We start from the raw sequence: 19,392 nt of genomic DNA on the forward strand, positions 1-19,392 counted from the left end.
AGAAGTCAGCAGTTCAAATCTGCCAGGCACTCCTTGGAAACTCTATGGAGCCGTTCTACTCTGTCCCGTAGGGTCGCTATGAGTCGGAATTGACTCGATGGGGTTGGGTGGGGATTTTGATTTTTTTTTAAAGCAACAGCAGAATCAAGATAAAAATTACAGAAAGAACTAAAGAGAAACAGATCATCAGAATTGCAGGTTTAGGTAGAATTTCATGCTGACCCTTGGCCAAGCATACATTCCTTATATTGTATATAGACTGAGGCCATAAAACACATGTACCAAAAGCAGTATTAAATTGCTTCTGTTCCTACAGAAAACCATGAGCAGCTGGACCTGCAGCCACCTTAAGTGCCTTCCATATTAAGGGCTCCTAGGGGAAACTCTGGTGGTGCAGTGGTTAAGAGCTATAGCTGCTAACCATAGAGGTTGGCAGTTCAAATCCGCCAGGTGCTCCTTGGAAACTGTATGGGGCAGTTCTACTCTGTCCTGTAGGGTCGCTATGAGTCAGAATCAACTCAGCGGCAGTGGGTTTGGTTTTTATCTGCAGAGAATCACTGGCGTGCAGGGAAGACAGCCCATCAAAGAATGTTATTTCAACAAAATTTACCTTGCCCATGAAAGATAATTTTGGTTTTTTTTATACAGTTAAACTTGTCACAGAATTTTAAACCTGCCCATAAGAAGTGATTTCTGTAAGGCTGACTTCTGATTTGCTAATGTATTTGCAATTGTCTGTATTTTCTCACTTCCAAGAAAGCATATTTCAGGAAGAGAAACTCAGTTATCAAGAGCGCCTAAGGAGGAAACCGTGAGACGAAGCAAAGAAGCACTCTGGCTCCCTCTCTGACAACTTTATTTCACATCCTCAGTTCAGTCAAGACACGAACAGCTCTGACGCTTCCCTGCTTTCACTGTCCTCCCTCTAACCCGCTCCGCTTCATTTTCCCTCATTTATCCCACCCAAACCTGCTAAACCTGGTGGCACAGTGGTTGAGAGCTACAGCTGCAAACCAAAAGGTTGGCAGTTCGAATCTACCAGGTGCTTCTTGGAAACCCTATGCGGCAGTTCTACTTTGTCCTTTAGAGTTGCTATGGGTCAGAATCGACTCGACAGCAACGGATTTGGTTTGGGTTTTTAAACCTGCTAATGAAAAGGGAATTGCGATCAGCTTTGATGACAGCACTCTAGTTTTTTATTTTCTCAGGAGAGAACTCATCTTACCTCCACAGAAAGATATCCCAGTAACGCTGAGAGTGAGTAACATGGGGATGGAAATTTTCAGGTAACTCCAGTCTGACTTGTTGTCCCCTGTCCACACAGCACCTTTGTCACCAAGGTATTTAAAATAAATCACATATCAGCCCATGCACTCAATTTCATATTTTGATTATTTTTAATAGACAAGTTAATATAAGGGAAAACATTTATTTCTTACCTTAAAATATACAAATGCTAACTTTCTACAATAAAAATTTATTCATTTGCTATTGTGAAAGAGCTATTAAAATCCACAAAAAAAATTTTATGGAAATATCCTGAAATTGCACTTACTTTTTTTTAAAACTCAGGGACTGCATGTTTTTTTATTATTTTCTTTTTTTTGATTGTACCTTAGATGAAGGTTTACAGAACAAACTAGTTTCTCATCAAACAGTACACATATTGTTTTATGACACTGGTTAACAATCCCTTGACATGTCAATATCTGCAATTATTTTTTGAAGTATAAATCAAATATGATTTTTAAAATCAACTTGATTGAGGCATAATTTATATGCAACAAAATGTATATTACGTGAAGAGTTTGATTTTGGAAAAATGTATACACCCATATAAGCACCACAACCAGGGCACATTTCATTTCCCTAACTGCAAGAGTTCCTTGTACTTCTTCACCATCGATAATCCCCATTTTCGCCAACCAGTGATTTGACTTTTATCTCTAAAGGTTAGTCTTTTCTAAAATTTCGTATAAATGGAAACTTACAATGTTCAGACTTTTATCACTCAGCATAATGGTTTTGAGATTCACTCATGTTGTAGTTCATCGTTTTGATTTGCTTAAAAACCCAGTGCCATCGAGTCGACTAAGCAAATCAAAAAAAAAAAAAATTTTTTTTTTTTATTTGCTTAGTAGTATTCAAATGGATTTTTCACAAATTTTTATCCATTTACCTACTGACAGACATTTGGATTTACAGGTTTTGGCTGTTATAAATACAACTTCTAGGAACATTTGTGTACACATCTTTGTGTGACATATGTTTTCATTTCTCTTAGGTAAATATCCAAGAGTGACATTTCTGGGCTGTACGCTAAGAGTATGTTGAACATTTCAAGAAAGTTCCAAATTGTTTAGCCAAGTGGGTGTACTGTTTTACATTCCTAACAGCACTGTTTGAGAGTTCCAGTTGTCCTACATCCTTGCCAATGCTTGGTAGTGTCAGTCTTTTTAATTCTGGCCAGTCTATTGGGTGTGCGGTGGTAGCTCTCTGTGGTTTTAATTTGCATTTCCCTAATGACTAATGAAAGGAGCCCTGGTGGCGCAGGGGTTAAGAGCTCGGCTGCTAACTGAAAGGTTGGTGGTTCGAATCCACCAGAGTAGCTCCGAGGCAGAAAGATGTGGAAGTCTGCTTCCATGAAGATTACAGCCTTGGAAACCCTACAGGGCAGTTTTACTGTGTCCTCAAGGTCACTATGAGTCAGAATCGACTCGATGGCAATGGGTTTGGTTTTTGGTTGTTTAGTGTCTAATGATGGTGAGGATCTTTTCATGAGTTTATTGAAAATCTTTCTACAGTGTCTATTCAAATCTATTGCTCATTTTTAATTAGGTGGTTTGTCTTCTCGAGTTGTAAAATTTCTTTATATATTCTGGATACAAGTCCAGATATATATGTTTATTGCAAATATTTTCTCTGTTCGTGGCTTGCCTTTTCATTTTCTTAGCAATGTCTTCAAAAGAGTAAAAGTTCTTAATTTTGGTCAAGTCCAATTTATCATGTTTTGATTTTATAGTTCATGCTTTTTGTGTCTTATCCAAGAGATCTTTGCCTATCTCAAAGTCACAAAGATCTCCTATTTTTTCTAATTTTAGCTCTGAAACTCTAGGTCTGTGCTCCATTTTGAGTTAATTTTTGGGCACAGTGTGAAGGGTGGAGGCTGATTCTTTTTCCACGTGGGTATCCAGTTGTTCCAGCACCATATACTGAAAACACATTCCTTTCTTCATTGCATTGCCCTGACATTCATGTTGGGACTATCTCTGCATTCTCTGTTCTGTCCCATTGATCTCTATGTCCATCTACTCCTTCCTCCCTGCTCCCCCCCAAAAAACCCTCTCTTATTTGAGAGGAGTGGTACAGTCCATATGGTAGAGACATAATAACAGCAGCAATAACAAAAGCTAATATTTACTGAGGCTTTACTGAGCCAGGTGTTATGCGAAATACTTTTCTTGGGTTATCCCACTTAACCATCACAATGACCCTATCAGGTAAATACTATTATTGACTCCATTCTACAGATGCGGGAGAAGTAGCAAACAGTGGATATATAACCCACCCAGAGTCACACAGTTATTGAACGATAGAGCCAGGATCTGAACGCAGGCAATATGACTCCAAAGCTAGTGTTCTTGTTCACTGGATAGTTGATAGGAATTTGGGAAGATAGATTATGTACCATTAAAGACATCCATAAAAGGAAATTTTTTAATTTTAGTAGACCTGGATTACTCCTGCAGCATTTCTGTCTATCTTCTACCAAAATAGTTTTGGTAGCTGCTTTTGTTTTAATCTTCAGGCTGGCCTATGGCCAGCAAAGGAGACATTTTCAAGGGGCTGTTCTTTTAAAACAGTACTCCAATAATTTCTCCTCTACTTCTAGTGAGGTATGGATTTATCTACATAATGATTTTGAAATCCACATAGCAACATTCATATCAAGAAATAATGCTCATGTAAATATGCAACGGTTTTCATGTCTCACATGGTTGTTTAGTCAGAAGCTCTCTCTGACTATTGACCTCAGTGTTGTTGTTGTTGTTAGATGCTGTCTGGTTGGTCCCGACTCATAGCGACCCTACATACAACAGAACAAAACACTGCCAGATCCTGCGCCATCCTCACAATTGTTGTTATGCTTGAGCCCATTGTTGCAGCTACTGTGTCAATCCACCTCGTCAAGGGTCTTCCTCTTTTCTGCTGACCCTGTAGTCTGCCAAGCATGATGTCCTTCTCCAGGGACTGGTCCCTTCTGATAACATGTCCAAAGTATGTGAGATGGAGTCTCGCCATCCTCACTTCTAAGGAGCATTCTGGCTGTACTTCTTCTAAGACAGATTTGTTCACTCTTTTGGCAGTCCACAGTGCATGATTTAACAAAACAGAGTTCTCTGTAATGCCTTGCTATGTAATGGGGCAAAGTGATAGCTTCACATAGAATACTAAAGACTAGGCGGCGGTCTAATATTTAAGAGGTCAAGATTTACTTAGTATTCGTATCTTCTGTGATCTTTTCTTAATTGCTGCTTATAAGTATTTTAATTAAAAACCCATTACACTTTTTAATGATTAAAAATGATATTTGTAGAGAATCTGAAAAACTGAGATGGGTAAAAAGAAGAAAATGAAAATCATTCATAATCCCCAAGGTACTGTATCTTCTTGTATTTTATTTGTCTATCTAGTTATTGATTTAGATTACTACCTACATAAATTTTTTTACAAAATCTGAATAGTACATAGACACTTAGGAATCCAAAAAAATTTATCATGATGTCACATTTTCTCACGCAATTAAAGCTACCATTTTGAACAGCTTCATGGCAGTCTATCCTAAGGGTGCCTCATACTTTTATAACTATATTCCATTGTTGTTGGATATTTAGACCTTCTTTTGTTTTTTTTTTTTTTGTTTGTTTCAAGGACTAATGTTGCGGTGAGCGTCTCTGTACATGAATCTTTGCTTTGAGATGACAACATCTGGGCCTTCTGCAGAGGACTGCAGAGCTGGTTTTCAGGGGTGGAGTAGGAGGCCTAGTAACATCTCTGGTATGGTAAAGGCCACATTCTCCAGGACTAAGCTCCCAGCTATTTGTGCAAGATCAGCAGACTTAAAATAGCCTTCCTGCCACAGGGTGGTTAAGTGAACTTGATCTGCATTAGCTAGTACCCTGGATCCAGTTATAGATGAACCTGACCACCAGTCAGGTCTATTTTAAGCCATATTGCTAAATGGAACAGATGGGTGAAGGAACTTTAGTCTATTTTCTCTGGTTCTGATAAACCAAAGGGATGAGATCAGAGATGGCTGATCCTGGGATATCGAAGCAAACAGAGATACCTTAAATTCACTTTCCCAGCAGCTAAGCAGCCAGTTCTTCAATGGTAAACAAGTAACCAAACATTAGTACAGTTGGTTTCATCTCTCATAGGACAAAATGCATACTTGAGAGCACAGCATTCTCTAAATCTAAAGCCCGCCCGCTGGCCACCGGAAGGGGAGGCAGCTATACAGTAGCAGCATGTACTGTAGCTGGTCCTAGAAGACAGGTTGCTGACTTGTGTTTTAAGCCTGATAATACAAGCCATTCCTTACCATACTTTTGTGACCCAGCGAAGAAAGAACGTGTAAGAACAAAGGGTCTCTCCTTCCCTTTTGACCGCTGTATCAGTCCCTCTGCAGTAGCCATTTGCTGTAAAGTCAAAGAAGAAGCATTTCAAAGAGATGGCCGGATTGTGGCGCTGTGCAGGCACCCTGAATAAGCTACTTCACATGCAGAGGGTCAACGGCAGGCAGGAATGTGAAAGGGAAATCTGAAAACAATCCATCCAATAATTTTCATGAGGTAATGAAACAACTCAGGTATCGCTATTGAAAAAACAGAAGAATGTCTTTTATTAAGAGTAGAATGAAAATAATAGTAAAGAATAAGCTAGCATTCTTCAGTGCTTACTATTACTAGGCATTTTACAAGATTTCCTCATATAATCCATATGGCAACCTCTGTATAGATGATGTTCACAGATGAAAACCCTGGGATTCAGAGCAATTAAGTGGCCCTGGACTACACAGGAACACTCCCTAGCTAAAGCAATCTGCAGCTATGGCAGTAGGCCACTGGAGAAGTAAACATACACCGTCTGAAAACGGCCCTGTATCCAGCCAGCAGCTCCCACCAGAAAACCCCAACTGTGGGGAGGGCCATGGGAACACAGTCACAGTTCAGTGATAACAACCATGGGCGTAAGTTAGGATCAGTGACTGGCAAGTCTTCTGGATGCGATTGGTAAATGGAAGGCAATTCTACCACTTTCTATTGAGAAGGCTAAGTACTCAAGAAAAGCTTCCTACATTTAAAAAGTATATTTATTGAAATTGCATATCTGTGTTCTAAATCCTGCTTCCCTGGTCTTGCTGTATTCAGATATTTGAGAAATGTAAAACATTTGTTTTCATTTCCTTTGTTTACATATTTATACACTGCTTTCTTCAATAAGGAAACCCTGGTGGTGTAGTGGTTAAGTGCTACCGCTGCTAAGCAAAAGGTTGCAGTTTGAATCCACCAGGTGCTCCCTGGAAACCCTATGGGGCAGTTCTACTCTGTCTTATAGGGTCACTATCAGTCGGAAGTGATTTGATGGCAACCGGTTTGGTTTTTTTTTTTTTTCTCTTCAATAAAAGGTTTGAGAGAGTATCCAGTGATGTTTCTAATGGCTCCTATCAAGACTAAAGTTTCTATGTCGTAATTAGTCTCACAGCCTTTGTCAATTTACAAAGTTCATTATGGAAGGGAATGAAGCAAAGGTAAAAATAATAAGTCTTGTCTTGGCCACAGTTGGTGAGACTCAATGCAGTTACCGGAAAAGACATGCAAAGAGAAAAGAACAGTATACTATGGCTACCACAAAGCAAATGACTCAGCCCCAAAGGCAAGGCACATGGGACCTGCTGACTTCTTCTTGAATGTCTTACCTGGTAAAAACCATAGATGTTGTGAAGTTCTCTGTGCTCCCAATTGCCATGATGGATGGCATTCTTCTGCATGGTTAGCTCTGGCCCTCTGAACACAGAGGGCTCATTCATGTCGTTCCATATGAAGAGGATGTCAGTAGACCCCTAGGAGGTAACCCTGGGTCATGATATTACTCTCACAGTGATAATGTTAATATGACAGCCTCTCCATTTCTCTTTCCTACTCAATTTGCTTATATTATTATCTGGGCTCTGTCCTGCTCCACTGCTAGAATGTAAGTTCCACAGAGCAGAGAATTTTGTCTGTTTTGTTCACTGATAAATTCCAAACACCTACAATAGTACCTGGCCCCCAGAAAGTTCTCAATATATATTTGTTGATAAAAGAAATAATGAACTGTATTATCTGCAAAATATATATTGCCCAGCAAGCCCATAGGAAAGGTTACAAACATTTACAGGCTCCACATCGCCCTCCGTCTGCTAAACAACCCTTAAATTAACTAAGAGCAGTTACAGCTGGACCTGGCAGGAGTGTACCTTCCCTCTAACACTCTGGAAGACATGACAGCTAAGATAACTGGTTTTCCAGCATCATCTATAGTCTGTGTTCTATACAGAACTGTTTGATTTAGGGGCAAGGGACACTCAAGTCATCTGGTTTACAAGGCATAGCAATTCCTTTCATAGAATCCCTGGTCTCTCTGCATTTGGCTCAACAGCTACAACGACAAGGAGTCCTTCAGACAGCACATTCCATTACTTTCTGAAAGTTCTACTCTTTGTAATATCCCCTTGCAGACCCTTGCTTTCCTTCTGGGACCCCACAGAACACACCTGCTGCCCCACCCATATGACAGTATTTCACATGACTAGAGGTAGCTTACATATCTTTTGACTCTTTACCTTGAACTATTTCTTAGCACGCGTACTTCTATGAACATGGCTAATTGATTTCCAGATATTAAACTACCTTCACCATCCTTTCCTAGTGCCCTCTAAAGAAGGGGCCAGCAAACTTTTTCTGTAAGGGGCCAGATAGTAAATATTTTCTATTTGCAGGCCAGATAGACTCTTTTTCAACTACTCAACTCTGCCATTGTAGTGTGAAAGCAGCCATAAACGATAGGTAAGTGAATGGGCATGGCTGGGTTTGGTCTGAGGGCTGTCTAGCCTGGCTCTAAGTTGTTTATTGGTGCCCTAATATATGATGACCAGAGATTCAACATCAGTATTTAAGAGCTGAGCTTCTTGAGAGACAAATAGACCTGAATTCAAATCTCGGGTCCACCACTTAATAGGTGGATGACCTTGGCAGGCTTTTAAACTTCTCCACGCTTCTATTTCCTCATCTGTGGAATTACAGTTAATTATAGTTCTACCTTCAGAGGGTTATTATGAAGATGAAATGGTATATAAATGCATATAAGGTATTTAGCACAGTGCTTGGCTCGTAGTAAGTGCTCAGTTAATATTAGGCAGCGGCAGCAGCAATATCATCATGATTTTATGGTTGAAAACAGTTCTCCTGATGTGGCTTCTCCAGCTTTCTCTGTGATTCTTACAAGATTTTAAGAATTGACTTATTATTATACCTTACTTTTTATGACATGTTATACTACTTGGCGGAGCCCTGGTGGCACAGTGGTTAAGAGCTCAGCTGCTAACTAAAAGGTCGGCAGTTTGAATCCACCAGCTGTTTCTTGGCAACTCTATGGGGGTGTTCAATACTGTCCTATAGGTTTGCTAGGAGTTGGAATCCACTTGATGGCAATGGGTTTTTATACTGCCTCGTAAGATATTCTCACATACCATCTCGTTACCTTTAAATGACAATTGTAGAATACTATTTTATATAAAAATGCTTATAGTAATTTGAAAAGGTAATAAATCTGTTATAAAGTACTTTGCTATATCATATAATTGAGGTCAAATCAGAGCTTTCATGCATTTGGTAATGCATACAGCACCTCTCCTGGCACCACCAAAGTCTGTAATGTGGATGCCACCCTCGCCGTTTCATACAAGTGTTATTTATCAGGAGCACTCGGTGAATCAGAGTAGTTCCATTCAGTCCCTTTCCCCCCTTTCATCCTTTCAAGTGACTAGGAAAGAGCCAAAGGATAAAAACAAACCTGGTAAACAGGGAAAGCAAAAAGACCAGAGTACCACTCTCTGACTTTGGGATTGGTGAAATCCAGGTAAGAGGAGAGACCTGTGGAGGCAGAACAGTAGACAGCCTGTTAGGAACAGTGGTCCTCATGGGACGTGTGTCACAAGGAACATCAGGTGTGAGAGCTAGGTAATCACTGGGCACCTGACATCATCAAACATAAACGGTCGCTGACACAGAGGCATGGTCTGGGGAGAAGCGAATGGATGTGTGGTGAACTCTAGTGACGATCTTTAGACCTTTCAACACTAGTGGCGCAGGGGAATGTCAATGAATGAGCCTTAAGATGGAGCCCGCCCCTCAATAATGGGCTGAGACATCCCAATATGGTCAGCAAATATCCTGGAGTGACCCCTCCGTTCTTCAGGAGAACAGAGGCATGTTTTATAAGTGATGTGGTGATGGGAAAACAGATGAATGGGGTTTCTCTACAGTGCCTGGGTTTATAATAGGGTGCCTCCCTAGACATTAAAATCAAAGAATGTCTTATGACTATTTCCTTTTGTCCTTGGCGAGGTCCTATTAAGGCTTTAAACTAATAATTTTTGAAACAAAGAATCCAAAGTTGCCAGAGGCAGCTGTGGTTACTCATGAAAAGCTTAGAAGTCAAATCTATGGGCTAAGAGGGCAAAGAGAAATCACAGGAAGAGAGACTACAGAACACTTCTCCTGTAGACTTTTTCCCCCTCTCCTCCTCCCCTTTTCCCATTCCCTGCTTTTTTATACTATTTGCTTAGAGAAATAGCATGCCGCAAAGGTTTCCTCGTTTATCATCCATTCATTTGTTCATTGATTGATAAATGTATACAAAGCATACTGTACCAGGTGTTACGAAAGGCACAAGAGAAGCGAGTACCATCTGCTAGAAGAGCTTACAATGTAGCTAGAGGAACAAGAGACACCTAAAGGAATGAGAATGATAGCCATGTGGCCTTCGTTAATTGGGACTGAACAAGCACAAACAATAAATGTACAAAGTGAGATCTTACCAGGCCAGCATACCCCTTCAAAGTCTCCGCCTTCATGATCCTTCACAAAGAAGCCCTGTTCTTTGGCCTTAGCGTACACTGAGTAGTCAGGGTCAACCTTGATGTGGGGGTCACTGATGACCACAAGCTGTCAGGATATAAAGGTTTGAATATCTTTTCAGTTTTCCTGGACCATATGTTCGTTTATATGTTTTCACGATAGTTTCGGGCTTCAAATTTTACTCAGAAATCACTAGTATCGAAATATTTCAGATAAAAAAAAAACCCCTTGAACTTCCACATGCTAATGAAAATTTAAATTGATATTAAAACTAGCCCAATGCTCTTTTATAATTATTGCTGCCAAGATAACACATGTTCTTAAGATGGCATTTATTAAGCTTCTACCTGTCTGTGGTGCTCACTGATATACATAAAAGACCAAGTAGTCAGGGTCCCTGCCCTCTAGATCTTAGAGGCTAAAATAATACCGACAAAAGCAAACGTTTAAAGAACCAACATGTGTGAAACAAAACAACAAAAAACCCCAAGAGGACAGGCATATTTGAGAAGGAGTCTGGAGAAGGCTAAGATCCACAGCCATGTGTCTCAAGCATCTTTCATGGCCCTTCTAATACCATGGCTTCCACTTAGACCCGGGCCTCAGTGCTACTTCATTTGACTAGAACAGACTTCTAATCACCTTCTTCATCTCTATTCTAATCTATCCTACATACTACAGTTTAGCTGTCCATTGTACAAAATGTGTAATGTCTCCAACTGCAGTCAAAGCAGCCTATGATAAGCTCCTGTCCTTCCCAGCCAGATTCCAACTACTCAACTGCACGTGCTGATTCTCCCTTGGAGCCAGGCGATGGGCTGCTTTCCAAATGCCCCGGGTGCTCTGGCCTCTGTGCATTGCTGCCTCTCCACCCGCCAGAGACTCACCAGGACTTTTCTAAAATGCACCCCTGGCACAAAGCCCTGCTTGGGCCTCCAGCAGGATACGGCCTTCTTTCTTTTGTCCTGCCGTCCCACCCTGGCCTTTCTTTGGCCCTTGTCTTACTGTCCTGTATTGTGATGGTTGTATGCTTGCCTCTCCCCCATTCACTGTAAGACCCCAGGAGCTCATCTCTGCATTCCCTTCCACACCACCACAGCATCTTGAACATATGATGCCTCAATAAATAACTGCCCATAAGGACACAGAGTCTGGAGTCAGGCGGACCAGGGTTCAGATTCTGGCTCTGCCACCTACTCACTGTGTGTCTTTGTGAAAATTATCAAATCACTCTAAGCCTCAGCTTCTTCATCTGAAAAATGGCGATGACAAGACCTGTACCTCACTGTTTTATAATGGTTAGATGGAATAATGTGCTTTATCATAATGTCTGGCCCATAAAAATACTGGGTAAGTGGTAGCTATTTAACTGGGAAATTAGGGATTAACAGCGTTGGCATTTCACCCTTGAAAAGCCTGGGGATTGAAGTAATGGATTGAAAAAAAATTTTAATCTCAGGGAGAGGGACTGTGGGGGTCGATTTACATGGTGCATATGGAGACCCCCATCTCCTCTCTCCATTTCCCTCTCTCCCTCCCCCTTTTCCTCACTGCTATTAGCACTACCACCCCCAGAACAGGACAGCAGTATACACACTTTCCATTTTCTATTTCCCCTTCCCTGTTTCCTATTTCACTTCCTTTTTTTTTTTTCCTTCCAGATAGACTGGCGGAGTCCATTAGGGAAGTGTGACGGAAAAACGGTGTCATGGAGAATGGGACTCCCTTTCTGATGTCTGAGTGCTGAGAGCTTTCAGCCCCACCACTCCCCTGCACTCTCTGCCCTCATCTGGGCAAGCTGACCAGAAAGCCCTGGTGTTCCCTCCTTTGGCGTCAGCGGGAAGGTCAAACCATGCAAGCCCTGGCCCACCCCCCTAAAAAAACCCGTTGCCGTCAAGTTGACTTCAACTCATAGTGACCCTATAGGACAGAGCAGAATTGCCCCACAGGGTCTTCAAGGCTATAATTTTTATGGAAGCAGATTGCCACATCTTTCTCCCACATAGCGGCTGGTGGGCTCATACCACCAACCTTTTGGTTAGCAGTTAAGCGCTTCACCACTGTACCACTAAGGCTCCTGGCCCACTCTTTCACCACCATAAGAGCCCAGCCAGTCTCCGTTCCTAGCTCTCTCAAGCTGTTTTTGGAGCAGCTTGCTTCTCCATAGCCTTGCTCAAACTATGCAAGCCCTAGCCCACCCCCTAAAAAGCCCTTTCCCCAGAAAGCCTCGTTAACTGAGTAATAAACCTTTTCATGCCCTCGGTTCATCATTTCGACATCCAAACCAAATTTTGGGTGGGAGGGCCATTGCATCACTACAGGGTGTCCTCAACAAATGGGACTGGAAATGCTGGGCCCTTACCCTTATGGGGACCCAGACAACTAAGGCAGGGTCCCTATTCTTTTTTTCTCTGGTATCATAAATACAATTCCATTTGAAGGCAGTGCCTTCAAGGCCATTTTTTATAAATGGTTCTCCTCCACTCATGTGCCAAGGCAAGTTTAAAAAATTAAAAAGCTTTGTGATTTACATGTTCAGACGTGCTGGCTCACTTTACCTTGCGTTTTTTGCTCCTGAGCAGCTCTTGCATCCTTTTGGGGTTTGGGAATCTTTTCTTGTCCCAGGTGAAGTACCTCTTGCCGTCAGTGTGCTCTATGTCCAGCCACATGACGTCATAAGGAATGTCATGTTCATCAAATCCTGCATCCACTGCTTTTACGTCCTGCTCATCCTCGTAGTTCCAGCGGCACTGATGGTACCCCAAGGAGAAGAGGGGGGGCATGGCTTGTGTGCCTAACAGGAGAAGATGACAACTGAGCCAACCGCCAGCACAATGATCATTTCCCATTCAATAAACATTTTCTGAATGCCAGCAAGGTAGGCGCTCTAAGCACTGAGCCTGGTACTCGGAATACTGAGGAGAAGGAATAGTCCTTGCCCTCAGAAATGACAGTTGGGTATTGTGAGGCATTAAAAGCTTTTACAGATAAAACAGAGGTCATACGCAAAGGAAAAGAAGACAGAATGATTTTTGGAGAAAGAAGACAAAAGACAATAGAGAAATGCCTTCAAATTCTGAGGGGATATAATTTTCATTCTAGCCAGCCAAACTGTCAATCAAGAGTGAAGGGAGAAAGGAGATGTTTTCATCCCTGCCAGGACTCAAAAAGTGTACCTCCCAGGTATGCTTTCTTAGGAAACTACCAGAAGATGTTTTAAAACAAAAATAAACAAGAGAATAAACCACAAAAGAGAAAACCACAGGTTCCAAGAAAGGCGAGATCCCACACTGGAAGACAGCAAGGGGAAGATCTGGGAGGACAGCTGTGCAGGGTGCCCAGGCAGCAACAGTCCAGTGGGAGCAGGAGGACAGAGGGACCCGGAAGGAAGTCTCCAGGAGGAACAGAGGAAAGCACTAAGTACCTGATGCCTTTGAGCACTTGAAAAATGTAAACAACGAATACCGACAACCAAAAATTGTGATACAACTATGGTGGGAGAAAGGAGAGGGGGGATATGATCAAGTTAAATCCTCATCGAGAGTCAACCAATAGTCTCTAAACTTATACATCGGGTTTCACTGAACACGGTGGCAGCTCTAGTGTTTTTGAAGCACTTTCCCATAAACCAGGTTCATTCTCTTCAATAGCAATGCTGGAAGGGCCTGTGCCTGGCACTGTCCTTGATAGTACCTAGTCTTGTATGAGTGTCTTCCCACATCCACAAATTCTTTGTATTCCTCCCATCCAAAGATGGAATCTAATTCCTCTCCCTTTGAATATGGTGTAGAATGCCTCAGAAGCGATGGTGCACAACTTCTGAGGCCAGATTAGAAAAGTGATCCGTACTCGTACGTACTCCCACTCTGTGAGATCCCTGCGTAAGGAGTAGTGTGGTCGTCTCCCTGCCCTCCCCCCGCCCACTGCCGCTGATACTAAGTTTGAATTAAAGATACTTTTTATGGTCTTTATGGTCACCTTCTGAATCACATAAACAACATAAGGCTTTATTTCTTCCAAAGAGGTATGTGAGAATATGAGAACTTTAATGATTAAACTGTATTTTAAAATAACTTGCTCTAATGAATTCACTGAACTCACTGGTGTTTTTTTCTTTCGTATCGTTTAGAGAGAAAATGCTTTATTGCTAAAACCAGTGGTATATTTTAAATGAAGAGAATATTGAAAAGTTTGGGTTGAGATACCGGTTATCTGAGATAAAGGTGGAGAAAATCCAGGGGCTACCGCCCATTTGTCAGTACATTGTACTGTGGTGGTTGGCATGTTACTATAATGCTGGCAGCTATGCCACCAATATTTCAAGGGTCACCATGGCAGGCAGGTTTCAGCAGAGCTTCCAGACAAAGACTAGGAAGAGAGGCCCAGCAATTTACCTCTGAAAATTAGCCAACGAAAATCTATGGATCGCAGCGTAACATTGTCCAACTTGGACACATCATCAGGAGGGATTAACTGCTGGTAGGACACCATGTTTGGTGAAGCAGAGGGCCAGCAAGGGCAAGGGAGAGCCTCAGTGTGACAGACTCCCACAATAGCTGCAGTGATGGACGGGAACATGCTGGCAATCACGAGGATGACACAGGACTGGGCTGCACCTCGTTCTGTTGTACTTGAGGTTGTCATGGGTAGGAGTTGACTAGACAGTAGTTATCTATCTATCTAGCAGCTCCAAGGAAGGCAAATGGTAAGTATTAAGTATCAGAGTTCTGGACTCAGGGCCATGTTTAACGAAGCTGAATGGGAGGGGGTGACAGCAGGAAGGCTAGCTTCTTAAAAAGCTCAACTAAGCTGTTTGTACATTCTGTACGGTATGTAACAAACATGAAAATATAGTGGCGATACATAGGATAGAGGAAATCAGATGAACCTAGAAACTGGGACTTCCATACATGCAAGTACCTGTAAGGTGTGAGTACTGTTTGAAGACGTCAAAAGGTGTAGGTCCCATCAACAGAAAGACATCAATGATTCCACTCTCCGACATCCAGTGCACATCAGTTCGAGATCTGACCTTTTGTTTAGCTGCAACTGAGCCCATCTGGGTCAGTGTGTACTGGGAAAGGAATGGAATGAAAATCTGAAAACCTCCCCTCTCACTCAGAACACCCACCCGCACGTGAGGCCCAGTCTGTTCCCTCAGTAGATGCCATCGGCACACACTGATTGTACCGCAAAGCCTTTGGTGGCAACGAGACATGAGCCGTGACAACACTGCATGGTTGGTCCTGCGGAAATGTGGCCTGCAGCCCTGATCCATAGCTCACCTCTACTCTAGGCTCTGTATTGACCTCCACAAGTGTTTCTGAGGCATTCAGCCAGAAAATGCCTACAGTTCTGCCCAGTTTGTGGGCCAGGAGATAAGGCACTGAGCCATAAATACCCATTTTGTCGTGTATCTTATATCCATAGACATCCAGGTTATAAAGACGGTAAGCATCGCCATCACTGAAACACACAAGTAAGGATTATCATTAATTACCATCGCCAAGGTATGATTAATAAATGCAACAGCTCTACTCTCCCTGTAAACACCTAGTCCTAGGCATCCGGCAAGGCTCAACTCTCACCACTTCCGTGAAGGTTCCTGACCCACCCATGGTGAATGTGACTGTCCCCTGACTCGCGTGACAATTAACATGCACGATCACACATCTTACTTGTCTGTTAAAACATCTCTCATGAGGGGAGGACTGATCCCTGTGACCACTCCCCAACAGCCAGCACCCAGTAAGTATCTGCTGACCAACTTTATGGGTCATCTCAGCAGCTCCCGCAGAACGACGCTGTCCTAGTGGGCTTGCACACTGCTGAACAGGGCACGAAGGTCAGGCTGGTGTGACAGCAGCATGGCTTGGGGCAACGTCTCCCCCCCACCCTCTGATGCGCTCGTCACAATGCCTACCTGTCAAGCACCTGAACCCGGCAGCTTTAATCAGACTAGTGCTCTACTGTTTCCTGATCAAGGCTCCCTTCCTGTGAGTCTCTGATACCTCTGGCGTCTGTCTTTCAACAATTTGCCTGAAATGATCTCCCGATGGTGATATGAGATGCCACGCTTTCCTATTCTCTGACTCGTTACCCCTTTTGCTACAAGCCTGTTCTAGGTCAGTGATTTTCATACTGAATTCTCCCAGGGCTCCACAGAAAGGCCTCTGAGAGTGAAAGTGAAACGTGGGGAGGGAGCGATGGTGAAGGTCCTACCGCTACTTTAACCAGAGCAGCTCCTTATTTTTGCTTCCGCTGTTATTTTTAGGTTCAGTATTACAGTTTTAATTGCCTAATTTTTGCAAAAATTGAAAACTACTGCTGAGTGATCATTCAGGGGGAGGTTCTTAAAGATCTACCAGCAGCATCGGGAGGCAAAGGCTGTGCACAGGTTAGCACTGGTTCAGACACCTCGCGTGTTTCTTCCAAACGTTTTCAATCTAGAAGCCCGAGCGGCCTGTTAGAATTCTTGTTTTCACTTTACCCAGTATTCTTCAGTTGGTGTGATTCTGCGTGTTGGGGAATCCCATAAAGATGCTCGAATCCGTGCAAGGAGAAATCCAAACCAATGGAGGCAGGACCTGCAGAGACAGCATCCTGACTGAGTTTTGCTTCTGGTTGGGACGATCAATTAAGAAGAGATTCTGCAAACTGTGAGTGTAGCAAGATGACTAGACTAGGGGTTGAGACCTGAGCTTGCCCTGATCAGTCACCGAAAGTTGAGCACTGACACTTAAGGTGTCGTGGGGGATACAAAAACGCATCAGCCAAAGCTCTGTCCCTTATTAGTTATGTTTCCTTAGCTGTGAGCTGAAGATCTTTGTGTCCTCGTTTATAATTCATATCCTTTCTCTCTGTAAAATGTGGTTACAAATTTTTTTCTCATCAAAAATTCCCCAAAATATATTGCATTACTTGTTTGCTTTAGAAAGCAAAGGGTACTGAGCAATTTTCATCTTTCCTAGATGCATGGTTGGGTGTCTTCAGCCCGATCACGTCTTCCTCCTGTCAGCTTTTTCTGGACACAGAGGTGGTGATGACCTACAGGGACAGTAATTTCAAGGGCACCAGGAGGACCTTCCCTGGCTCCTCAAAGTACTTCCTCCCATGCAAGTATAGATACATAAAACTCTTTAATCAAAGACAGACTTTTATTTAACAATTATCTAGAGACATGGGGAAATGCCAATAACTGAGAGATAACAATGACTCAAATTCACTCTTAGGTAAAAGTATTTTAACTTATATGATCCTTAGCTGTAGGGGTTTGTGGAAAGGGGATGCTACAAAGAAGGCAAAAAAGATTATCTTACAGAAAGGGGAGCCCGAGGACCTTCCACTTACAAATCTTGGGCCTGTTGTCAGCCCTGATCATTATACTGTGCTGGAGACAAAGATCTCTACAAGGGATTTTCAAGGAGCTAGACAGAGTGTAGTATTCTTCAGGCTAGAGAGGAGAAAGGAGGAAAGTGAGTATTTTTTCCAACTATATAAGCCCCAAGAATCTGAAAGGTGCCTCTTACAGAGATAAACTCCTCCTCTCCTCCCGCCTATCACTAAACTAGTGAGTAACGTCACAGATGGGGATCGCCACTGCACGGAATGATGGGGAGGCTGGGAAAAGGCTGAGATGCCTTGGTCTGGAATATTGTAGCTGATGAGCTCTAAAACTTGATTTTTTTGTCGCTTGGCTCTCACAAAAATGAAATGTAGAATTTGTAACTGCCTGACCTGCTGGACAATGCGACCAGTGTGCTGACCTACCTTTCTCCCTGAGGCCATGTGCTCCAGGAGGACTACACTCCTCTCAGGTCTCCCATAGAAGACACAGAAGCACCATGTCTTTGTTGCAATACATTAGTGAAGGACAGAGGACCCAAACCTGAGACTTCTGTTCACCTTACAGAAGTCACTTGCTTAGGTGCCAAAGCTAAAGGACTTCTAGATAGAAACATCAGCCACTTTGGAAAGATCTATTTAATACTATACCAGTTTCGACTTACCATTAGCTTTGATATCGATGAAGTTTCCAAATTTCTCCTCCCACAGGCCCATATCATCTTGATTTTCCTGCTGGTATAAAAAAGGGAACTTCAGTTTATAAATTGCAACAAACGTGGTTACCACAACAGCATGTTTTATTTGGATTTTCAAAAAATTAGACTGGAAAGTTAGTTCATCTTATAGAAGATCAGTCCGTGATTTCAGTACACTTAACAAATCAAATCTGTGTTCTATATAAATTTTAATAATGATTTTTATTAGCCACAGCTGATAGAAGTATCTTTACCAAAATGACATGAAAGCAGTTTAAAAAACTCAATCTTTATATTTGTAGGAAATTATTTTTTACTACTTTCTTGTCTTTTTTTGTTTGTTTATAAACGTGAGGCAAAACATTTCGAATCAACTAACTTAGGTCTGTTTTGGGAGACCCCAGGCAAAAATTTGTTCCGTACATTTCTTTTCCTGCCTCCAGTTAGCCAAACTATTGGCTGTATTTCTGTGCTGGCTTGAGAATTCAACTGGGGTAATGAATGCTCATGTCCATAAACTTCTAATCTGGAGCTCTATACTATCTTAGCTTTACAAACGTCTCCTTTTCCCTAGTAGAACGAGAAGGTAAAAAAAGAAAAAAGCATGTATATGAAATGCTTCTTTAAAATGAGCTCTTTTCCCATTTCTAGGTTGTTTCTTTATAATTAAAACAAAGTGAGACTATGTTTAAAAAAAATTCTTTTAAAAAAATTTATAATTGCATCTGAATCCTTACTTTAGGGGTATTAACCAGGGACCAAGGGATGAGCTTTCAAGTCTTTGATCTCCCTCAAATAGTATGACTTTTTTTCCCCCTAGAGATGGTTCATAGCTTTCACTGAACTCTTGGAAAGGGATCTATGGCTCAAAACCAACACCTGAGGGCTTTTAGTACCTATCTCCCAAAAGCTCATCTGACACATTGTCACAGAACTGTAAGGCTATGCCTTCGTTGCCCTTATATGGTCTATTAGGAAATGGAGAAATTATTCTCTCTCGTGCTCATCAGAGTGGGTCAATCGCCAAGAGGAAGACGCGTTTGTCCTTATTGCACTGAAAATATTTTCACCGTAACTGGTGGTTACAGCTGCTATCAGGGCTCCTTTAAAGATTGTGTGGCTCTGCATGAAGAAGACTTCTGGAGTGTTCATTCTCCATTAAAAAA

General features: G+C 42.1%; 1 protein-coding gene across 4 annotated transcripts in view; it reads right to left on the minus strand.

Moving 5' to 3' along the window:
* GANC (glucosidase alpha, neutral C) overlaps window positions 1–19,392 on the minus strand; it is a 69,431-nt gene that overhangs the window by 17,168 nt on the left and 32,871 nt on the right. Inside the window, exons 3-13 of one of the 4 annotated variants that reach the window (XM_023558712.2) lie at window positions 18,194–18,260; window positions 17,535–17,637; window positions 16,675–16,771; window positions 15,470–15,650; window positions 15,105–15,258; window positions 12,743–12,978; window positions 10,145–10,271; window positions 9,118–9,197; window positions 6,983–7,126; window positions 5,606–5,702; window positions 1,226–1,327 (exon numbers count right to left, since the gene is read on the minus strand). In XM_023558712.2, coding sequence (XP_023414480.2) covers window positions 1,226–1,327; window positions 5,606–5,702; window positions 6,983–7,126; window positions 9,118–9,197; window positions 10,145–10,271; window positions 12,743–12,978; window positions 15,105–15,258; window positions 15,470–15,650; window positions 16,675–16,771; window positions 17,535–17,637; window positions 18,194–18,260 — 1,388 coding nt within the window. Of the gene's footprint in view, window positions 1–1,225; window positions 1,328–5,605; window positions 5,703–6,982; window positions 7,127–9,117; window positions 9,198–10,144; window positions 10,272–12,742; window positions 12,979–15,104; window positions 15,259–15,469; window positions 15,651–16,674; window positions 16,772–17,534; window positions 17,638–18,193; window positions 18,264–19,392 lie in introns of all 4 variants that reach the window. The other 3 variants (XM_023558711.2, XM_003418758.4, XM_010598369.3) reach the window with 3 other exon arrangements.

Source organism: Loxodonta africana, chromosome 10, assembly GCF_030014295.1.
Source record: "Loxodonta africana isolate mLoxAfr1 chromosome 10, mLoxAfr1.hap2, whole genome shotgun sequence".
Taxonomy (NCBI): Eukaryota; Metazoa; Chordata; class Mammalia; order Proboscidea; family Elephantidae; genus Loxodonta; species Loxodonta africana.